General features: G+C 38.4%; 2 protein-coding genes across 4 annotated transcripts in view; both read left to right on the plus strand.

Moving 5' to 3' along the window:
• The window catches only part of cd4-1 (CD4-1 molecule), a 14,288-nt gene extending 704 nt beyond the window's left edge, over window positions 1-13,584 (plus strand). Inside the window, exons 1-11 of one of the 3 annotated variants that reach the window (XM_034553827.1) lie at window positions 769-811; window positions 6,567-6,690; window positions 9,723-9,793; window positions 9,881-10,042; window positions 10,131-10,280; window positions 10,730-10,972; window positions 11,056-11,424; window positions 12,192-12,449; window positions 12,590-12,690; window positions 12,812-12,852; window positions 13,049-13,584. In XM_034553827.1, coding sequence (XP_034409718.1) covers window positions 9,736-9,793; window positions 9,881-10,042; window positions 10,131-10,280; window positions 10,730-10,972; window positions 11,056-11,424; window positions 12,192-12,449; window positions 12,590-12,690; window positions 12,812-12,852; window positions 13,049-13,079 — 1,413 coding nt within the window. In that variant the 5' untranslated portion in view covers window positions 769-811; window positions 6,567-6,690; window positions 9,723-9,735 and the 3' untranslated portion in view covers window positions 13,080-13,584. Of the gene's footprint in view, window positions 1-768; window positions 812-6,566; window positions 6,691-9,722; window positions 9,794-9,880; window positions 10,043-10,130; window positions 10,281-10,729; window positions 10,973-11,055; window positions 11,425-12,191; window positions 12,450-12,589; window positions 12,691-12,811; window positions 12,853-13,048 lie in introns of those variants that run through there. The other 2 variants (XM_034553826.1, XM_034553828.1) reach the window with 2 other exon arrangements.
• A 2,270-nt stretch (window positions 13,585-15,854) lies between these two features.
• si:ch73-86n18.1 (uncharacterized protein LOC564061 homolog) lies at window positions 15,855-23,479 on the plus strand. The gene is made up of 6 exons (XM_034553865.1): window positions 15,855-16,287; window positions 17,460-17,570; window positions 19,735-19,866; window positions 19,976-20,127; window positions 21,282-21,403; window positions 22,033-23,479. Exons 1-6 carry the CDS (start codon window positions 16,197-16,199, stop codon window positions 22,193-22,195), a joined length of 771 nt encoding a protein of 256 aa, XP_034409756.1. The 5' UTR covers window positions 15,855-16,196; the 3' UTR covers window positions 22,196-23,479.
• The last annotated feature ends 653 nt before the right edge of the window (window positions 23,480-24,132 follow it).

Below are 24,132 nucleotides of genomic sequence, written 5' to 3' on the forward strand. Positions count from 1 at the left end.
AGCATTAAACAGGGAGATAGTAAATGTTGTTCCTGTCAGCTGTTGCTAAGGAACTAACCGACTTTGAGGCCTTCAAACTGTCAAACATGAGCGATGATTGTTGCAGCTTTACAACTTATGAAGCTATTTAAAGATATTTGAAATGGTTCACTGTTTTTCAGAAGTCTTTCCAATTTATTTATTTACATTATATGTTAGTTGTTGCAACTAATGTAGTCTGATTGAAAAAAATAACTTTCAACGTGCTTTTAATAATTCCTTAAGAAATGTGGTGTACACTGTTGACACATGTGTGCTTGTCGCAGTCCACATATTTAATGTGGCATACATAATGTATAAATGTAGTGTGACTGAAAAAAGCCACTCAAGAATTAAACTGTAAACAAACAGAGCTTGGTGCAGGTGTTTTTAATAATTGTAACTTAAAACATAAGTTCTGCTTTCATCCAATCGAACACTGAAGAAAAAACTAATTTAGAGTTCTTGTTTGTTTACCGTAACATTTGACCAAATTCTGTCATGTCCTGTTAGCCAAGTAATTTGAAATAAAACTAATAAATGGTTAGGCATTTAGAAATATATTTAACAAACACTAATGCTGTTGTTCAGTTCGGAAGGTATTTTGAACCATGAAAAGCCGAAATATTTGGTGAAAGTATATCATCAATATATGACTCACATGATTTGTTTCTTATTGTATGGCCATAAACACAGCGAATGTTAAAGATAATATCTACATAAACATTTTTCAGGACATTCATACTTCTATTTGGAGCAGCTGTAAGACTTGAACAGGCGCGGCACAGAGATGGTCCGTTTACCTTAAGTATACATTTAGAAATGCACTTTTACATTTAGCACATTTAGCACATTTTGCACATTTTGCACATTTTGCACATTTTCCCCTTTTTGCTCATTTTTATGCCATGTTCCTCTTTGTTTCTCAACTTTTTTCCTCACATTGGCATGTTTCGTGTTTTGGGATGTTTTCATGTGTGTGGATGAATTATTTGTGTTTTTGTATTTCTAAACCTGCTTGCCTCAAATTGTTCTTCGAGGGATAAAGGAAGTATTTTGAATTGTATTGATCTGAATATGATTAAAGCTAATACGCTTTATACTTTTTATTTGGCTGCATGTTTGTAGTTAATGATAGAAGCCTGTGACCGATGTCAGCAGGTATTTTACCTGTTGTTGTTCTGACAGTGTTCTTCATGCCATGTTTGTTTTGGGGGCTTTTATCATCAGCTTGTTTTCCTGTAAACAGATGCATCGATCAATAAAATGACCATGTCTGGTCATCGGAAACTATTTCTGACCAATGTTTGGCTGCATTTCCCCAAAATTCAGGGTACTGTGTAAAACAAACACGGTTCGCCCCAACATCTTAAAGCGCAGACGTGGCTTAAAGTCTTTGTTTTATTTGTGTGCTGGTACAGAGACAAAATAATGAAATGGTGTGATGGACTGCATCATAATGGTAGAAAAAAAAGTCATGTGCTCTTTTCTCCCTCTCAGAGCGGCGAGGAGCATGTCAACATACATATTGAGCAACTCAGTGTGTATTTCAGTGTCTCGTCTGTTGGCCATTACTAAGCTGTGTTTCCTTCTCTCTGTTATGAAAATATAACATCTTTCTTACCCTGGGGATGTTTATATATGAGACAACAGGATTCCCTTTTCATGGCTCTTACTCATTCAAAGCCAAACTCTGATATTTCTGAACCAGTGTGTCCCTCCCTCTTGTATTTCCATTCATTCCATCAGGAGTGTGTATCCAGTACCTGAGAACATTGTGATATATAATATAGAAAGTGTAGCTGTTAGTTAAACAAAGCCATGTAAACACCTGGCACAGGTTTTATATGATGTTAAATGCCGGTCAGCAGCATTTGATGGCCGCAAAGCAGGTGCAGCAATCGGCAGGTGCAAACTGCACGCTTGATTTTGAGATAATCCACAATCCTTTAATTGATTTACCATTCTGTAAACTCCCCTCATGTTTAGCTTCGCTTGCACGCAGCTTTCAGACGTCAACACAGCTTCTGATAACTGGTTCATTGATCAGTCTCCGATTTCTAGTTTGTCGTTTCACTTTTAACAAGCTGGCAGTTGAGTGGCGCCTCGTGAGCGTTGTTGCAAATGTGTGTAAACTCGTGTGCAACTTTAATGTTAAACTGCCAAGCGAGGCGATGTTTCCCAGCAGGCCAACAATAAAGTGTATGGAACCAGGAAATTAAACATAATGGTGAAACTGTAAAGCCTTTACTGTGAGGTAGACGTGTGCACCTGTGTATGTCGGACACTGAGCGCTAAGCAGTTCGATGAAATATACTTTGACTGTCTGTGTTGGGACATTATTGCTGTGTGAACAATAATTATGTGTTTTTTTTTTATTATTTATGCGCCACGGGACTGTGATTGTAATGTAAAACACATTTCAGAGAAATATGGCAATAAATGATAAAATTCCAAATCTATATGAAGGCTATACTGGATTGATGTGGTGCAGCAGTTTCTATGCAGCGGATGCACTTGCCAATGAAATAAATTGCACATCTGCTGCATAGAAACTGCTGCGCCACATCAATTCAGTATAGCCTTGATGTAGATTAGGAATTTGATCATTTATTGGCATATTTCTCTGAAAAGTGTTTTACATTACAAGTACAATCCCATGGCGCTCTACTACAGTATATAACATGAAGTAATACAAATACTACTCTGTGCATTGAGGGGTGTCTTTGTCTTTATTTGATAGAAATGGACAGACCATTGAACCAAGACGTGATGATTATTTAACCCTTGACGTATTGGAGAGCTCGAGCGAATGCATCATATTATCAAACACTGTGCATTTACGTTCATTTTAGAGTTTTGCTGATGAGCAAATACAGCATCATATTATAATAAATGTATGAAACCTGAATGTACTGCGGTGCATCAGTAAAGAAAGGTTCAGAGATGCTTTGATATTGGAAATTGGCCGTTTGCAGGCAAGCTATTTTATTGAAAGATATCTTACAACAGGGTTTACTTTTTAATCTGTGCTTTGCATCTATGACTCCTACCTTCCATGCACAGCTCACCCGGTGATAGAGACGTCTAATTCTGTGATTGGATGAATAATATGACTTATTTACATAGTTGTAGTCACTTTAACTGCAGAAACAGTTATTGCTGCATTAACGTATGTAGAGAGCAGGTTCATGGTGGAACCAACGTCAACATTTAATTTAAGAAAATCAGCTTTATGTTATCAACAACTTTACAGAAACTGTTTACTCCCGCAAACTGTGACGCAATTTTCCCATAATTCAGTTGTAACTTCTTCAGGAACAAGACTTGACTTGATGAACAACATGACGGTCTTGCTTATGGGTTCGAAATCCAAACCAGTTTGAACAAAAATAGCAGTATTTTTCCATTCTGATGAAACGATGCAGCTGCCCACTTACAATACAGTAACACACAGAAATAAGCATCGGTGTGTACGAACGATGGAGGCGAAGTGGCGAGTGGGAGAGACAGCTGTTGTTTTCACAAATCTGAAGTTTCAAAGAAACTTGAATGAAGTTCCCCCACGTGGTGAATCAGGCCTTCAGTCATTGAGCAGAATGTCACTTGTTTCTGATTCTCAACCTCTTTTCCACTGACATTTTGTTTGTTTCTGAAACATCAGAACAGTCACATGCAGCACCAAATCGGTACCTTCCCGTATACGCAGGGCTTCAGACATCCTCCAGTGTTTTGGTTTACGTGCCTCGGTTAAATCGCAGGACATTCGTCTGACTCAATATGGTTATAAAACAGGAGAAATCCTCAGAGGGAGTGAATGGAGCATGTGCAAACACCGAGATGTATATGAAATAAGTGAATCACCCCTTCCTTCTGGCTTGTGGCCCACACTTTTAGTCTTTTTCTCTTTCAGTAATGAAACGATGTGGGCCACACGCCCTCGTTAGGTGTGTGACTAACGAGGGAGTCCTCACTTTCAGGTGTTTTCCATCGAAATCACAGTTCAAAAAAACAGAAATGCGTCCACTGAGAAAGCATCACATTTATATCCAGGTGCTGCGTAAGTAAATATGCCGGGCCTTGGAAGTCGATGTCTCTGTATGGCAGCCGTGACTTGCAGGGTTTCGCTCTCAGGAGCAAACAAAAGGCTTGTTTCATTTCAAGCTCAGAGGCAACAGAGGCAGGTGTGAGCTCTTCATGGAGGCAGTACAGAGGCAGGCACACAAACCTCAGAGAGACACATGAGACGTGTGTGAGATGTCGCATTGTCCTTGTTGTGGTTCATGCTTCTAAACCACCTCGGCACCGTGTTTCTGCAGCTCCAGCTTCAGGATAAATGTATATTTGTTAGGATGCCTAAAACTATGTGTCAATGTGGCACAAGCAAATATTATACTCGACACCTTCAAGCTATCTGTATTTTATTGTCATTTAGAAAACGTTCTTATGTGATTGTATGTATTAATACACATATTTATTAATGGTTATCAAGTTTAGCATTAAAGAAAGAAAGAAAAAGAAACTGTAGACTGTTAGGTTCCAGTTTCATTTACATTTAGTCACTTTTTCAAAAACCTCGCGATCGATTTGAAATGTATAAATGTTTACGGGAGGATTTCTTTCTACTCAGGATTCAGTGCAGTTGTGCGATATTGTAACAGTAACAATCGTTGCAGTTGTGTTCATTACTTCAGTAAGAACCCCGATAAGCTGTTGGAGACAAACAACAAACAGAGAGCCACAGATGTCGTATTACTGTGTATTGAGTGCAGACAAGACTCTACAGAAGGTTAGGAGTGGAGATAAGGACGAGCAGATGTTTGGCTCCTGCACAGGTGTACATTTACCCCAAAAGTATGACAAGAACTACTTGTCATGCATAGCGTAATCTGAATTTCACACCGGATGACTGACAGTCATTTTTCTTCATGTCACGAAAATACATACTATTGTTTCATGAAACGTGAACTGAAACACAGATTTTGATCAAGACCGTCTACGATCAAATTAACTCTACTTATTCTGTTAAAAAAAAACACATATAAAAGAGAAATAATCAATCTTACAGGACTATATTTAGTTAGTATTTATTTAGGGACACGTACTGGTTATGTGATAACCAGTACGTGTTTACGGGTTTGTTCATACGGGTTTGTTCATTACGACCCCGGCTGCTCTCATTTGCTTTGTTGATTCTGATTGGCTTGTTTATGATCATTGAATACCAACTCATTGGAATAGAAAGCACAAATTTGATTACATGAAAACATTTAGTCGGAACTGTTCATCTCTTCATGCGGACCATTTGACGGGATCTTGTTTATAACCTTTAATTATATTCCAGTCAAATTATTTTTTACTCTTAAACATTCAAACATGACACAAGGAGATGTGTCTAAAATTATGCACATAAAGTTTGGTGCTGCCAAAACACCGCGTTTTGGATTTGAATGTTTGATGTGTGATATATCATCCATGGAGCGATGGAGGAAGAAAATACAGATTATATGTCAAGTTATCAAACCGGGATGGAAAAATAAATTTGCTTTGGTTGGTGATTAGTGTTTTCACATCTGTAAGAGCAGTTTGACTATTTTGACAGAGACATTATGTCCTCAAGTGTTTTTGTTTGTCAGATGGAAGACAAATCACCCGCCAGAATTTATACAACTCTTACATCCATTTATCTCGTATGTTTGTTTGTTTCGTATCATTGTTTTTCACACAATAGCATGTTCCCGTTTTTATAAAAGATATCCAAAGATGTTATCGATGTTAAAGTGATTCAATACAGAACATTTTTATGAAAAATAAGATTGGTGGTAGGTCAAAGTATAAACAATAACACAAGGAGAACACAGTTTACAGAGGGGAAGATGAAATGTGTATTTTCAGGATTTTAACTCTTCTAATATATTTATATTTATGTTTTATATGTATATATTAAACTCACATGATCACATTTCTCCGTACAGCCGTCGCAGTGAGACAGTTTCCCTCAAACAATCTTTTTCTCCTCACAGCACTTTATCCGTCTCATTTCTTTTGCATTTTCAGCTGCTTTTGTGAAGATTGGTTCAGCACTGCTAGAATTCAAACTAATTATATATCAGTACAATTATATGACAAGATGAAAATCAACTGAGCAATTATAATAAATTAGGCCGTAAGCTGCCCATGTACTATTTAGAACATGCTAAAGATAGAAAGATAGATAATGAGTCCCTGGATATTGTTATCAGGCAGCAACTCATTTAGCCAATTAAGATTAGTTGTTTGTTTTTCTGTTGAACAGAATAAAAAGTCAAAAGGAACAAAGAATATCATGAATACATCATCGTTTACTGATTAATATATGGCACCATTACTGCCCAAATTATACAATATATGATATGATATAATACAAAGCATTCCTTTTTAACACATTAAGCAATACGTTTCTGCTGTCTACTGTCTTTAGAGAGCTTGCCCTCTTCCTCTGTAACAACCAATCAGAGATCATTATTCTGATTTTGGCTTTCGTTGATGGCTGTGTGTTTTGTTTCCAGACCAATCGGTGATGAGGGAGGTGCAAGGGCACTGAACAAGAGAGTTTGTCTGATAAATATTCAACATTTCCAGCCGACTCTGGATCACAGACCACAGAGGGACCCTCAGCACTCAACAACAGATGTGAGTATTCTATACCAACATTATTTATCATCTTTTTTTTCTGTTACCTGATACTAATTATTAATTATGAACCTGATAGAGCTTAGCATGCCCAGCGGGGCCAAAAGTGCATACAGAGTTTTATATATTCATCTAATTAAAATGGCAAAAACAAGATGCATTTTTCAAACACACAAACACCGATCATCAAAGCACAACTGAAAGAAATATTAGAATATTAAAGTCGAAAATCACGAATCAAATCAAACAAACTTAGTACAGTTCATATACGTTTTTGTTGTATTTATTGTATTTCTTCTTTCTTGCTTCATCTTTTATTGAAATTTAAAAAAAACTGGACAGCACAAAATTAGAAACGTAAAGTATCAGTGCATTTATTTGATATGTACCTGTCAGGAATACATGAAACAGACATTTAAATAGGACAATCTGAACTAAATATGTTGAGCTGCCATTAACGGCGATTTGTGTAACCCTGATCTTTCGGTCCGATATTTAAAATAAAATTATTATTAGTATAATTCATTTAAGAAGTAACATTTAAAAAAGATGTTACATTCAGTTCAGTGAAAAGCAGATGTACTTTAATCAATAAATTACACCGTGATCCTACCTGTCCCGGTGTTTGAAGCCCCTCCATCCTGACTTATGACCATCTTGGTTTCCGGGTTTCAGCATCTGTCTATCATCAATATCGCTCTGTCTCCGGTCTCCCCTTTTAATAACTGTTTTACAAAGCCTGATCTCAGTTATAACAAATAATGCAACATTATGTATTATCTCTCTCTTCACATGTATTGGAAACATACATAAACCTTTTGCTTTGAGTCATTTCTTCGTGGCTCATATCACCTCAGATTATTAAACGTCGCTCTTCTTGAGGTAACTGACTGCCATTTGAAGTGTGAGGCCTCAGATGGCTGATCATAACATTTTGAAGCCATAAACAGACTTTTATCACAGTCTGTGTTGCCGTAAAATGTGACCTTCATAAATTTGAATATTCCTCCTGATATCTTTATGTAGAAGGCTACAACTCATTTTCACGAGACATTAAAGACTTGCGAAGAGATTGTTTGCCTCTAATAATAAGACAAAGAGACTTTTGTAGAGATTTTTGGGGCATTTAATGCAGTTATTGAATAGTGAAACGAAGAGAGATGACAGGAAACAATGGGAGCAGGGGGAGGAATGACATGCAACACAGGTCTCTGGCAGGACACAAACTTGACCCCTTGACCCCTTGACCCCTTGACCTCTTGACTCCCAAACTTCCAGTTTGAGCGCTCAAACTTTGATGTTTTATACCACACAAATATTTGTCAACACCAAATACAAACCTTTAAGGAAATACATTGTTGTAATGAGAGAAAAAAAATACATCAATGGAAATCCGCAAGTAACACATGTTGGAATCAAGCCAATTATTTTCTCATTCTTATTAAATATAATTTTATGAGTTTTTAAAATTTTAGACAAGTGCAAATTAGAAGCCAGCGCGCACCGTGTCTACTCACCTATTTATACAATATGATTTATTTAATCTTGAGTCAAAACACGTAATAAACATTAATGAGTAGTGTTCTAATCTAATGTAATAAATATTAATGAGTCGTGTTCTAATCTGCATTGATTTGGATGTGAGATTTTATTTTATTTGCTACAGTCACAGTCCTTCAATCGAATGTATCCGTTTGTTTATGATTTGGATTCATTTTGATCTTATCTCTTAACCTCTGTGTTTTATTTCAAAGAGTCAAATCAATATAGAAGCGACACTAAAAGCCTTCGAAAATATGTTTTTTGCACAATCACATACTCTAAAAACCATAAAGATAAAAAAATCGAAGGGGGAGAAAGAGAGAGACATAAGGGGGGAACATGTACCTTTAAACCACAGTGTGCTGCTGGTGCTGTGGTCTCATTTATTTTCTCTTTTTAAGCGTTAAGAGATCCGTCTTTCGTGGAACAGGGGAGGAAGAGAGGGGGTGTGAGAGGCAGAGAGGGGGGATTGGGATAAGAATCTGCACCTTAACTAAATCAAGGCCCACCACAACCCAGCGTACGCTCCGTCTCTCTTCCCTCCGACGTTTGCCCGTTTCTTCTCATTCAAAAACCCACCACAGGCCGCCTACTCGCAACTCTCGCAACTCTTTTTCTTTTATCCTCTCAAATCTCTCTAAATCTGAGACCACCTCAAACCAAACTTTGCTTCCTGCTGAATGATTTCTCTTTGCAGCAAAAGTTGATACACTTAAATAATAAGACATAGTAAGATAGTATTAAACTATATGTCTCTCCCAGATTCATTTACTTTTTAAGTATTTAATTCCAAATCTGACAATAACGCCAAACTGAGGGCTCTGATGCTTTTATTATTTATTTGTGTATTTATTTATTATTTATTCATTTATTTTCTGATATTTGTTTGTGAAAAGGAAAGTTCAACTCTATGCAGCAGCTATATGCACTGTAGTTGTGCTGACACTAAAGAACATGGTTTAAAGTGTCAAGGTATATTATAAACAGTTAAAAGCGTCTTTAGTGATAATAACATAGTGTTCCTCCATACTTTGCCCACTCTTCCCACTGTACATGCTCTATACTCTTCTGAATTATATAACAACATGGTGAGCGACACACATCTGCATCTACGCCCTACAGCCTTTAGGCTCGGGTGTTGTTAGACTTAAACTTAGGAAAGCTCTCAGAAATATAGAAAAAAGTTAGATTCATGCTTTGGCCTTCTCTGGTATTCACCATTGCAATGCTCTTTTAACTGGACTAGAAATCAAGACATATCCAGATCACATCCATTTAAACATCTTTACAACAGCACTGCACTTCCTTTAAAACCCATTTTAACATTAATCACACGTTGTATTACATTTGTGTTCTGTTCATTAAGCTACTTTGAACTATATTGTATGAAGGAAAGTTGCAATACAAATACAATGTATTATTATTATCATCGTACAGGATTTATATATATATATATATATCTGTATTTTTCCATTCTAACTTTTCTTCAGACGGGTGACTGAAATGAGGAATGTAATTCGCTCAGTCGTCCTCCTCCTGGCTGCGCTCATGTCAAACGCAGGTGAGACACACTGACAGATCATTTATTTATTCTGACTTGAGGGTTGTTTGGTTTTGTGCAGCTATAACATCCTTCTCGCTCTCTTAGGGGCAGCGGAGATGATATATGCTCGAGTGGGAGAAACGGTGACCCTTCAGCCTCCGGGGGGTATTAATTTACAAGCTTCTTATATCTACTGGAAACGTAATAGAGAGGATGGCCCTGAACTTGCCTGGCGCAATACCTTTGGTGGAAAGTGGACCGCTCCAGGTGAACAGTGCAATGAGCTATTCACAGATATAATGAAACAAATAACAGTGCTTTTGACAGCAACAACCATTTAAATCCTCCGTGGCAGATGAACCCTGGAAAGACCGTCTGTCCTTGTCTGGCGACGCACTGATCATCAAAGACATCCAACAAACAGACTTTGGGACTTTTGTCTTTAAACTCGATGTTGGTGGTGGTGTCATTTCCTTCACTCCGTATAAACTTCTCAAACTCACCGGTAAGTTAGAATAAGGTGACATGATCAGTTCAGTCACATTAAAAATGACTTTTTACATTAGTAATGTATGTAGTTGTCAACATAATCTATGGGCAGATATATGTTGATCAAATCTAGTGTTTGTTTTTATAAACTGTTCTTCAAAGTAAGTGTCATTTTAATGTGTTTCATGTTTTCACGCTGTGGGGTTTAACTTGTCGAGCTCTACACTCTTTCGTTTTTTCAAAGGACAAACTTATAAAAATGGTCGTCAAGCTAAACAACAAGGACGTTCTCTTGAGAATATTTTGAGAGGTTTTTACCCAACTGCTGATGTATTTCAATTTTTTTTACTACGTTTACTTGATGGAAACGTACCGCCACGTAGAAGTCAAAATATTAAATGACCTACCGCATTAAGGAAAAGTGAAACCTTTAATAATTGTCATCATTTCCATTCTGTTTCCTAGTCAGTGTTAACCCACCCTCCCCTCTGTTGCCGGGGGACTCGCTGTCTTTGTCCTGCTACACACAGACTCTTGAGGGTTACGAGGACCCAGAGATACAGTGGCTGCATCCCTCGGGAATGAAAATGACAGAAAGTCGAGGACCCCTCACTGTGAAAGCCACAGGCCAAGACAACGGCCAGTGGACTTGTGTTGTGACAAACGATAAGAAAGTGACCACGGCCAAAGTCTCTGTTACGGTTTTGGGTGAGTTACTGTGTATGCATTTGTTTTACAGTACTCTCTGCTTGAAGATAACTTTGCCATCTTCTCTTTTCCTTCCTATTTAGACCTCTCCCCGGCCCCTTTGCAGCCCCAATACACGTCTGAATCCTGGCCTCTCACCGTCCCCTGTTCCCTTCTTGCTCACATCTCCTGGGAACAAATCAAAGCGAAGGACATCCAAGAGGTTCACTGGTACTTTGTCCCTGAACCATCTTTGAGTCCACAGAGGCTCTTCTCCCTCTCTCTGGACGACCCGCTGACCTGGGAGGCAGACCAAGACAGAGGACTGTGCCCCGGACCACACCCTAAAAAAGGAAATCTGTCTTTGACTAGAAATCTGGGGAGGGAAGAAGACAAAGGAGATTATGTGTGCACCCTAGAATTTAAAAATGGTGCGACCCTGAACAGGACTGTCCACGTTAAGGTGCTGCAGAGTAAGTCAACATAAATTGCTTTCCACCAGCCCAGCTTTGCGATGCACTCACATCTGTCATATGATTTGGATTTTATTGTATTGTTCTTTTGTTATCGCAGTGTCCTCATTTATCTTCTTGATGTCCCGTTTCTTTTCTCCTTCTTAATTGTCATTCTTGTCGGAGACAGTCGTTTCTTTGTCTGCTCCGTTGTACCGTGCACATGTTTTCATCTCTCTGCTGCAGTTTGTTCTGGAAGTGTCCCTGGTGTGACGTTTTTAATTCAGTGGCTAATACACTTGTCTAGCTCCACTTGTTTTTATGGAGTGTAACACGCTTTTCCTCCAGCATTAGAGTGTGATAACACAATGCATTTTAATTGGACTCTGTGTTCTGAGGATTTATGGTGTAAAACAAAAAATTGCTCATTTTTATCTGAGCTATTATTTAACCGGAAACATTGAAACTATCTGCTCCAACTTGTGTGGAGCAGATAGTTCTCTCCAACTTTGACCCCCCTTAGAATCACTACCACCGTCCACCAAACGCCATTGATATTGTTTTTTTGTTTATTAAATGCTTGCACACTTTTCACATTGGTGTCATCATGTTGTGCTCTTTCTGTTCTTCCCCTCTAAGTTTGGCAGGTTCGGCTGGCACACTGCAGCAACAGATGCCCAGTCAGATTCAGATAGCTAATGTAGAGGAAAGGATACATGCTTTTTCTAGCCTGCCAAGTCTTCTCATGCTCATGCTCATTTTATTCTTTTCTCTTTCTGTCTCTTCAGTCATCTCCTCTCCGGGAACAGAGTTAATTTCTGGCCAGCAGCTCAACTTGACTTGCAGCCTCGGCCACCCGCTGACCTCCGACCTACAACTGAAATGGTTTCCGCCTGGACGGTCGTCCCTGTCGTCTCTGACATCTGACCGTCACCCCGCCCGTCTCACCATCCCGGAAGTGGGGCCAGGAGTTGGCGGAAAGTGGAGATGTGAGCTGTGGCAGAGCGATGTGCGGCTGACGTCGGCTGAGATAACGCTGAAGATCGGTGAGTGCAGGAAGTGAGAAGAGAGCAGGAAATATGACACGGGTATGACCTCGTGGCCACGATCTCTTTTACGACAGACACTTGGCTTTACATGGTGTGCTGTATGCTGGTTGATGCCTCTCTGTTTCTGCTGTGCACAGAACCCAGAATGAGTTTGTGGATGCTGGTGGTCATCTGTAGTGTCACAGTCATCGTGATCCTCCTGCTCATCCTGGTATTCATCCTCTACCGACGCAGACAAGTACAGTTAGACCATTCTGATTCCTTTCTGTTTGATCACACTGGTTTATTAATGTGGCATTAAGAGTTATGTATCTCTCTCTCTCTCTCTCTCTCTCTCTCTCTGCTGATAACATGAGCAGAAGATGATACACCTCAGGCGTCGACTCTGCCAATGCAAAACGTACGTAACCACCATTTCCTGGACTCATGACATTACTCAAGACGCACATTCAGTCATCAGCACTGACACATTCAGCCACAAGGAGCTTTATGAAAAAATACACATTAATAAAAAATCAACATCTGCGATTTGCTTTTTGTTGCTGTGTCTCTTTCAATAACTCAAAAAGAAACCTGTGACTTTTTTTATGTTTCAGCCCCAAACCCAAAGGATTTTACAGAACATAATATCTCCCACGGAGACACTTTCAAGACAACCTATTGGATTTCTGTCCATTATAAAATTGATTTTTCTGTCATAGCCTAGTTAGGTGTTTAAGGGACCATAGTCCCTTAAAAAGGGGGCTGTGGTTTTATGTGTTTTAACCAGTTATAACTAGGAAGGTAATCACAAAATAATATTGTGATGATTTACATCAAATTTACCAGCACAACTTGAGCTACAATAATTAGTACGCCGTTTTCAAATGCTCCAAACACAACTCACACAATATTAAAATAACACAAGTATCATATTTATAATTCGCCCTTTCATTTGCTTCTGTAAAAATGAATGCAACATCAATGCACATTACTAACTCCAGGGATGTGGACAGATTGTACAGGCATAATGGAGAATTGTGTAAATAGTTTATTGTTTTGTCCATTTTTTTCCAGTCCTTTACATTTCTTGTTGATAGAAATTGATAGAAATGTTTACAGTTAGTTCAAATAAAATGTTTAAATTGTATTCAACATTCAGTTGCTTTGTGGTGTTTTTTGAATAGGTAAATGTCTGGTTACATTTTTTTTTTAATAATTCCTTTTTTTTAATGATGTATTTGCATGTATTGAACCCCATTAGTCATGTACAAGTGAGATAAATAGGGTGGTACATGAGAAAACTCAAATGGCACATGCATCCAAAATAATATCCATTTTGGAGACCTCGCCTAAACTGTCTTTACTAACAAGGCTCTAATTTTGTTCTGCTTACTCTTTTTCAAAGTCAAACTTCGCAGAGATACTGTTCTTATATTGTGCTACGAGTTTGAGAAGTTTAAACCTTTCAGCTGCATCCTTTCAAAGAGATAATCATAATAATAAGTGCTTCTTACAAGGTGAACCTAACACTTTTGAGTTTGTGCTGTGTGCCATCTCCATTTAATCTTAACCTGTAACATATAGGCTGATATTTAGACAGCTGGAGTATTTTCACAAGTGTTTCCTTTTATTATAACCTCAATTATTCAAATTGCCCTTGTGGTAGAGGAGATACACTCTGTTTATTATTGGTATGCAAACCGTCGCAATTTTTGAGAAAACACAGCTGGGGTCCTAAAATGTGCGTTTATTACTTTCTCTTTACGGGGCATGTTCAATAATGAGCTTTGCAGGCTGATGTAAAGCATGACACGTGTCTGTGTGACTGATGTCCATTCATGAGAGGGAATCTTTGCCGTTTCTGGATATCCTAACTCGGCTAATGATAATGACTCTTAAATTAAATTGAATTACCTTTAATAACTCACAATAACAACCAAATATCCATTAGACCTTCTCTCAGTAGGTGAACTTGAACATATTACATTTATAAACTAAGTAGTTTTTCAATCAGGTATTGTATTATTTAGGAAATGGCCCTATTTAGACACACATTTTGCACAGACAATCATGGTCCCCAGAGGATGAATCCTTCTGAATTGGCCGACCGCTTGACATTTTCTTCTAGCACCAACATGAGATTTTGTGTGCCACATTTATTGGACGGATTGTTCTAATGACTTTGGTGATTCCTTCACGTTTTATTTAGTAGCATCACCAGGTAAAAATTACAGTTTGTCCAATACTTTGGTTTATGACTAAATATATGAAATAATATGAATTATGTCTTTAACACCATTGTATTCATTGTCAACCTGAGGCTAGGCGGGTGCCTCACCCACACATTTCTTATATTTTATGGTTTGTCAGAATTTATAGTGCCTACAGTATATTTTCTTATTAGAAGATATGTAATCCACATTTATTGTGCATATTTTATGACAACAACAAATATATTAAAATACAGAGAACAAAATATCCACAGAAACTCTTACATGCTGTTGAAAAGGATACGGTAGCAAAGCTCCCTAAACTGGATTCCTTTCCTTCTATTGCTCATAGAATATCACAAACCTTGGCTTCCTCTCTCTGCTCTCTGTGTGCTTTTTCCAAGCAGGGACGGGAAGTGCAGACTGGATTACCCGACAGATTGGAGAGTTCATGATTACCAGAACATGTAAACTCAGATGGTACAATATCTTGTGGCCAAACCCCATTGATGACCTGTCATATTGGAGCGGATTAAACAAACATTTCACGATGGAGCTCTAGCATGCATTTTCCATTACGTGAGCAAAGACAAATACGTTGTTTAAGAATTGGCAAAGATGGAGGTATAAAAAAGTACAACTGTATTCTCTTTGTTATTAGAGCAGCTGCAACAATATCACCTCTACACACACACACACACACACACACACACACACATGCACCAAATGCCCACTATGTCAAAATGTTTATGTTTTATTTTGTCCCATTTAGCATTTCTTTCTTGGCACCTAATTCCTCCAGCCATTGTCACATATTCTCCTTCGTGACGTTTAGTTTCTTAAACCAGACTAATTAAAGCAAAGGAGGATTATTTGGTGTTGTTAATGTCCGTGTTTGTTTCAGTGACTACTGCGCTAAAATATGTGTGGTTGCACCATCACCGCACATTCCTGTGAATCTGTGGACGTTCTACCTGAGTCCGAGTTCGGCCTTATTTTCTTTACAAAATGCACTCAGCTCCCAGCAGCTCTCCGTCACAACCTTGTGATTGTCTGGAAGTTGAAGTTACTCAATGTTCTTTTTCAACTGTTTAAAAAGAAAACATATTTCTCTTCTGACTCACGCCCACATCCAGAATCAGTGCTTCTCTCCAAACAGAGCTCTAGACTGAGGAAACGACTTGGATTATGCAACGCAGGGCACATTGACAGTGAAACACCAGAGCAACAAGCAAACACACACCACACAGAGCCGAGGACGTGAGGAAAGACTCTCCAATTTTGGATTAACAGTCTTCTCTTTTCCAGAAGGAGCTGATGTTATTTAGTTGTAGGTACAGGACAATTTAACTGAGCTCATTTGTTATAGCACTGCATCAGTGTTGTAGGCAGGGGCAACCGCCTCCATAAATCAACCACCAGCGACAAATTTAATTTCAAGGGTGAAATATTGCTGCTCGGGAGAGGAGATACCAAAGCCTTTAGGGACCAGAGGAGGTGCAGTACAAAGAGAGACAGAGTGAGACAGAGTGTTAACAAGGGCACCAGAGCCATGGAGGAGAGAGAAAACTACAGGAACCTGCAGGAGTTCACAGAGGACCCGACCCCTGGAGAGAACAGGCTCATTCGCCAACATAACAACGGTATTGTGTGTTCATGTGACAAAGACTTTGAGAGATTTCATGTGTGTAAAAGCCAGCGGGGAAATATCATGGACACATAAGTACCAATACTCAAGTACTGTGAAAATGCTGAAATACTTGCCTACATTTCATAGGGAAATTGTATACTTATTGCACTCAATAACAATGGTGATAGAACTATTTAGATTATTTACTAAAGTAAAAGTAGCGATACCTGTGTATGTATGTAAAAAATACCACATTTAAATTAAAAGTCTTCCATTCAACTTTTACTCAAGGAAATGTATTATAAGCTAAATGTTCTAAAAGTATTAAAAGTAGAAGTTCTCACAAAGCAGGCAACATGGGCTTTATCGTTGTTACAATATCATATATTAAACTACTGAATCATTATTACTAATCCATGAGTAAGCAGCATTGTAATGTCATAGGTGGTTGTCCTAACTCTGTTGTGCTATTTAATCTATTGTATAAAATCTGGTACATTCACTCAACTATATTTCTACTTTACTTGAGTATTTATATTTATATTTTAACTAATTTAAACTCCACCACATTTTAGAGGGGAATATTGGAATTTCTACTTGACTAAATTTATATGACATTTGTAGCGACTACTTACTTTACAGATTATGATTATACGAACAAAACATGTTTCCATTATTATGTAATATGATGCATTGTTCTAAAACTAAACGATATACAATAGATCAAATTAAGCTCCACCTGAACAATATCGGATATGACAGTAAGATGCTGCCTCATGAGTCCTTTTTTAGTAGATGGTCAAAGTGCATTTTACTGATTATATTTCTGTACTTATACTGAAGGAAGATTTTGAAAGCAGGACTTTAACTTGTAATTAGTGTATTTCTACAGAGTGGCATCGCTACTTTTAACATTATAAAGGATCTGAATATGTTGCTACTGCTGAATCTGTCTACATGCAGATGCATTTTGTGTTTGTGTGCATTTGTGGCAGCAAGAGATAAATATACAGAGTACCCACTTGACCTAACTTTCAGCAGTATGTATTATCTTTTGGGAATAGTAAAGCCCATGAAGCTAAATTCTGGTCAAACGCTTCTGCTCCACAATCTCTTTTTACTCTGGGCTTCACCACAGGATTAAAAATGGTGAATTGACCGCTTCCATGTGTTGTGTCTAATCAGGCTCCCAGGGACTGAAGTGGGGCGCTGAGTGTTTGAGGAATCGGACTGCTCTCCTGATGCTTATTGGCTTGTTGGCCTCCATCTGCGCCAACATCATACTCACTGTGCTCTGTAAGTATGAAGCACAGAGTATGTATATCTGCCTGCCTGTCTGTCTCTCTCCCTGTGAGACTCTCTCTCTCGTTGATTATTTTCTCTTTATATCAGCTCAGTGCACTTTTGGACACCTATAATTGGAAATAACAAAGATAAAGCGCTCCTCTCAGTCCGGTGAGGGTCACGTAATAGAAAAAGCACAAAGGTCCATAATTGTGAAATATTTCTCCTGCAGGGCCAACAGGCTCTGGCAGCTCAGCCTGATAATGTGCTTGTGAGGACACACTCATTTAAAACAAACACCACTGGGGATGCACGTGCTTGATCTATTACCACCACACACACACACACACACACACACACACACACACACACACACACACGCACACAGAAGCTATTGAATACAAGTTTAGTATCTGAAAATGATGACTTGCAACAAGAGAAGATACAAAGAAACATTTCATACTTTCTAATACAATATATTGTCAGAAAAATTATGTTTCATCATAATCAGCCAATATTCGCAGCAGTTAAATATTACTATTGTAAAATAAATGTTTTCACTTTACCTTGGTAGACTCTTTATTTGCTGTGTCAGGTGCAGAGTAGACTACATCTGACATACAAACAAAATGCAGCACATTTTAACATCTAATTTTACCAATATCTATCTAATGGAAAATGTTGTACTACTGTTCATGGGTATATCCTTGTTTTCTTGTGTAATCTATGTGTTAGCCACATTTACCTCACAGCAACTGAACCTGTGTAATATACAGTATGTGACAGGTAATATATTCAATTCAATTCAATTTCAATTCAGTTTATTTTGTATAGCCAATATCACAAATTACACATTTGCCTCAGAGGGCTTTACAATCTGTACACATACGACATCCCTGACCTTTGACCTCACATCGGATCAGGAAAAACTCCCCAAAAATAACCTTTCACAGGGAAAAAAGGGAAGAAACCTTCAGGAGAGCAACAGAGGAGGATCCCTCTCCCCGGATGGACAGAAGCAATAGATGTCATGTGTACAGAATGAACAGTATTTACAAAGTTACATAAACACATTACATGAATATGACAATGTATGAATGGACCTCCACAATCCATGAAACAGAAGGAGGTAGAGAGGAGGGGGGGTGGGGGATCAGCAGGGGCGGTCAGCAGGGCCAACGCGAGACCGGCTCACCAGGCATCAGACACAGCCAGGTCCAATGGACCCTATGAGACGTGAAGTCACAACGACTCCGGGGAGGAAGCAGAGTTAATAAGGTGCAATGGAGAGATGTAAATTCATCCATAAGGAGGGAGAGGAGAGGAGATAGGTGCTCAGTGTATCCTAAAACATCATTATTTTTTATGAAGAATGACTTATTAGTATTTTTTTTAACGCAAACTCTGATATGAACGAAGGCAACATGTTCAGTTCACAGTTAATAAAGATAAAACACTGTAGTGAGTGGCTTGACTACTATTTTACTCTGAACCTGATCAGTGATCAAGTTTCATCTTGAGATGTTTTTCTGTCCCGTTGACAGTATTTTTAAATAAAATTATATTATATCAATGACTCTTCTTAGAAAACATCAGAGAAATATGTTTTTAGTAGGCAAAGGGGAAGTGGCAACATAAACAGAGGACACACAAATGTGGAGAAATATGAAACCAGAGAAAGTTAATATTGTAAATGATTGGTTTTTTTTACAGCCGCAAGGGAGCTCAGATAAACTCAATTATCTCCAGAAACAGCAGCAGTAAAATCAGAGATTCACAGATTCATGTTTTTAGAGAAAGAAGTCGTGGTGGGCGAAAACACAACAGTACGACAATTACAAAGTCAATACAAAGTTTCTTTTCAGGGCTTTTGTTGGTGGCAATGTTGGTCCACCCATTTGGGCCAGACTGGTTATCTATCTATCTATCTATCTATCTATCTATCTATCTATCTATCTATCTATCTATCTATCTATCTATCTATCTATCTATCTATCTATCTATCTATCTATCTATCTATCTATCTATCTATCTATCTATCTATCTATCTATCTATCTATCTATCTATCTATCTATCTATCTGTCTGTCTGTCTATCTATCTATCTATCTATCTATCTATCTATCTATCTATCTATCTATTTATTCATCCATCCATCTATCTTCCTTTCTTGTCAGTGATTGGCCGGCCGCTGCCAGGTGCCCCCCTGGACTCCTCGGTTCTGGGTCTAAAGCTGAACTCGGCACAGAGACGTTACATCCAGCTGTGTGAGGACTACGCCGCACTGGGACAGAGCTGTTCAAAGACAGGTGGCGAGATGTAGATCAAACGTGACCACAATCTTAATTTCCGTCTGTCCTTGATATACTGTTAACCCTCATCCTTTTTCATATCTTGCCCTCTTTATCTCATCAATAGTTAAGCAGTGCAGGGAGTGTCCGGAAGGGTGGCTTCATGTCGGGGACCAGTGTTACCACTTCAGCAATGACAAGCTGGACTGGCGCAAGAGCAGAGATAGCTGTGCAGACATGGGCAGCCATCTTACCATACTGCACACCATGGAACAGCATGTGAGTGTGTGTGTGTGTGTGTGTGTGTGCGTGTGTGTGTGTGTGTGTGTGTGCGTGTGTGCGTGCGCGTGTGCATGCGTGCGTGTCCGTGTGTGTAAGGACAGGAAACCCAAAGACATATTTGCAAGGCAAGGTCACTTCTCTGGCTTTTCTTTTGCAGAGGCACAGTTTAAGACAGGAAGTTAGATTTAAGTTGCAAACTGAATATGCCTTTTCCACAGCAGACACGTTGGCGATAGCTCTGTTATATTCAAGTATCTGAGTACGCCATGACAGCGTGACAGTGAACCAGCATGCACAGTATCAGGACTCTGAAGCTGAAGAGCCTTCATTTGATTATGTACACTTGTGCAAGCAAAACAATGAAGTACATAATCAAAACGTCTCAAGTCTATATCCCTGTGCGCCCTGCTCAGCCATGGTCCATCCACAATGGTGATTTCCACTTTGTGTGTCTGATTAAACCACTGTAGAAAAGGACTAAACCTCTACTCAGGAATGTGTGGGTGTCGACAGGATGTGCTTGACCGACTGAGTGTCTCCCCTTTTCGCTCTGCAACACCTTTTTTTTAGGGACGGCACAAAGTACACCTTTATCATCCTTTGTATACACAGAGTTCAGTGACCATTTTTACAGCGAACCTTTTGACTTTTCAAAACAGGTGTAGATAAGGAAATTGAGAAATTGAGCTGCTTCGGTTTCAGGGTCCTGGTATCGGCCCCCTGTCACACTGTCATCGTGACTTACTGGGACACATTATTCATGTTATTGGTAACACTTTTCTTACTGTGACAAGTCAATGGAATGGTATGGAAAAGGAATCGTATGTAAATATGCCTTCATTGTATATGTTTAAAAGATTACACACTGGCTCTTTAAAGAGTTAGAGATGTGTGTTTAGTTCACTGTAAGTAAAGATCCTTCCAAGTACAATAATATATAATAGGAAAGTGAGTGTTTGAATTTGTGTTTTAGCACACTATTGGAAAATTAAGACATTTTGTTTAGTCTTCCCTTCTAAATAGGACTGTCAGAGTGTTAAGACATGGTCTTAGAGTTAAGATTTAAACAAGGAGTATGGTTAAGGATTTACAGTTTGGCACTAACAAAGGCTTTATGTCAACGATGTGTGTGTTTGTTTGTTTACTTTCAGGACGCTCTGGAAGAAGAAGCCAAGAGAATTGGCGGATTTGATTACCACTTCTGGATCGGCCTGTCTGACATAGAGAAGGAGGGAGACTGGAAATGGGTGGACAACACCACATTGAAACTCAAGTACCATCTGATTTTTATTTGACCCAGTAAATTAGTTATTTGTTTATGTTTTATTTTAAAGTTGCTATCCTGATGACACTGAATCCAGAGTCAGAGGAGTAACCTAAACATCCAAAGCAAAATAAGCTGCCTGTTTTACCCGGCATATATATATATATATATATATATATATATATATATATATATATATATATAAGGCTGCTCCCCACCTTGCTTTTCACAACAAATATCATCAAATCACCTGAACAATGTCAGTGTGGTATTTGCTGCATACTTCCTCTATGGACATCTTATGTTCCGTCTGGAAAAATATACATATTCATATATATATATATATATATATATATACATATTCATATATATATGTATATATATATATATATATATATATATATATATATATATAAAAAATAACATAACAGTTGCTAAATCAAAGAATAGTAATAAACACATCATGTCCATTCTTGTATTAAAACCTCAGACAAGAAAGTTAAAAAATGCCATGAATGAATTCACAGGCTTGGGTGGGTGGGGTGAGCTTGTTTTTCACATTTGTCAGAAGTGTTCACAGTTGTTATTTATAGCTCACCATATCAATCCATGTGTCCTCCTCTCTCCGTCTGTCACAGATACTGGGATCAGTGGAGCTCAGAGCCAAATAACCATCAGTCAGGAGGGGAACATGGAGAGGACTGTGCCACCTTAGACAGCCATGCAAAGACATGGTTTGATGTTCCTTGTGAAAACATTTATAAACGGGTCTGCCAGATGGATGTCATTCAGCTCAACTGAATCCCAATACTATTGAAAAATAATACATAACTGGGAGGTCTGGAACTACACAGGGTTGTGAGAGAAAATAAATAATGATTACAGAAAACATAAATCAGACCAAAACGCTTGTGACGTACAACATATATGCAGACAGCATATATGCAGACAGGATTATTATATATTTTTTTTACTGAAGGTATGGTTGCTGAAAATCTGTTAAATTGAGATAAAACATATTGGGTGGAATTTAAAAAGAATACACATTTTAGTATTGCACACATTTTAGTAGGATGTCAACATATAATTTTGAAACATAACATTTGATAAAGACATCAGCTAGGCCAACATTTTTGGAGTGTGCCAATTCACAATGAGTGAGCCTATTATTTAATTCAGCTTTGAAGGCCAGGTCATCCAGGTCACACATTAGGAAAAAAGTCTTCATGTTACAAAGCTGAATGCCACAAATACCGTCATTGGGTTCTAGAAATGTGGGCCTCTGCTGTAGACCTTTGGAAAAGATTTGTGCAAATTCTTAACTCAAAATTGAGCTGCAAATTATTATTATTATTATAGAGAGTGGGAACATTTTGATTGCCTCTCAGCGGCTCTCAACATGGTGAGGCATTAAGCCGGCGGATCGTAGTTAACGGTGATAACAGCACTAACAGTACAAACTACGGCAAGCGCGCTGACCAAGCTAACGGTGTGGATGCTACAGCGGGGTCTGTCGATACGACGCTATCAGTCAACAATGCAGAGCGGCAGCTGTAAGCTAGCCAGTGGGGAACGCTCACGTGCACAAACACGTTTTCAGTTCCTCCAAGACATTCATATTTCTTAATAAGATAGACACTATTTTCAATGTCAATGAAACACCCTGGATTCAATAGAGTGCAATGCGATAATAGATTTACTGTGCACTAAATATTATACAGCAAGCCCGGGGCTGGTTCATGAAGCAGCTCGGTATGATATCCTACGTCAGTTCCATACATTATTGTTTCAATAGTCCTTTTCTTTTTTTTTTTTTTATGGAGTTGTTTTTAAAAACACAACACTGTCTTACCTAGCGTCTCTAATTTTGGTTTCTTGGTCAAACTAACTGAAAAAGCTTCTCTTGGATAACATATTATTATCAAAATCGCTGCAATTTCTCACTGAAACTTAAAACATTGATTAATATGCATTATAACAAAAATAAATATCCCACACTAGATAAAGCTGGACACACATAAAATAAATAAAGGCAGGTGATATAAAACACGTAATCTTCAGTAAAATACAACTTAATAGCTGGCACAGCTCTCTCAAAAAAGCAAGGAGAAGCTAACGACTATATGTTGTCTATCTAATAGTTGTTTATCGCTAAGTTAATGCTGTAAATGTTGCATTTGATGCTCTAAGATGATCAATAATAGCTTTCCTGCCCTATGTTAGACTTTTGGGAATAAATGTATGTCAATAAAATTGTCTATTATTTAATAGTCTACCTTGATTCTACGTTTTCTTCTGTTTGTGACATCCACATTTCCTCATCTCACAAACAAGGTAACCAGATGAAGTCACATCATTGATGTAACTGCATCCTTCTACTGTATTAAAAAAAAGCCACACAGCCACAGATTGTGTGCCTTTTATATATGGTCACACCATGTTTAGCTTGTGACGAATTAAAAATGAAGTCGACTTGTCTAGACCCCTTGTCACATATAGGGCCTGAGTGTGGACATGCGAGTTCATGGATTTAAAGGTATTTCACTTTAAAGACAAGAGACAATACAGAAGACAAATGCCCTCTCCTAAATCGTTTTGTGAAACCCTCAGATTTATCTCGGTACTCCTGACCTCCAGTTTGTTTACCGCCGCTGAGCGACGTATTGATCTCGACTGTTCCCAGTGTGAATCAGATCACCGCTAGGTAGCGCTGTTCTTGCGGATCCGCTGATTGACAG

The sequence above is a fragment of the Cyclopterus lumpus genome, chromosome 16 (genome assembly GCF_009769545.1).
Source record: "Cyclopterus lumpus isolate fCycLum1 chromosome 16, fCycLum1.pri, whole genome shotgun sequence".
Classification (NCBI taxonomy): Eukaryota; Metazoa; Chordata; class Actinopteri; order Perciformes; family Cyclopteridae; genus Cyclopterus; species Cyclopterus lumpus.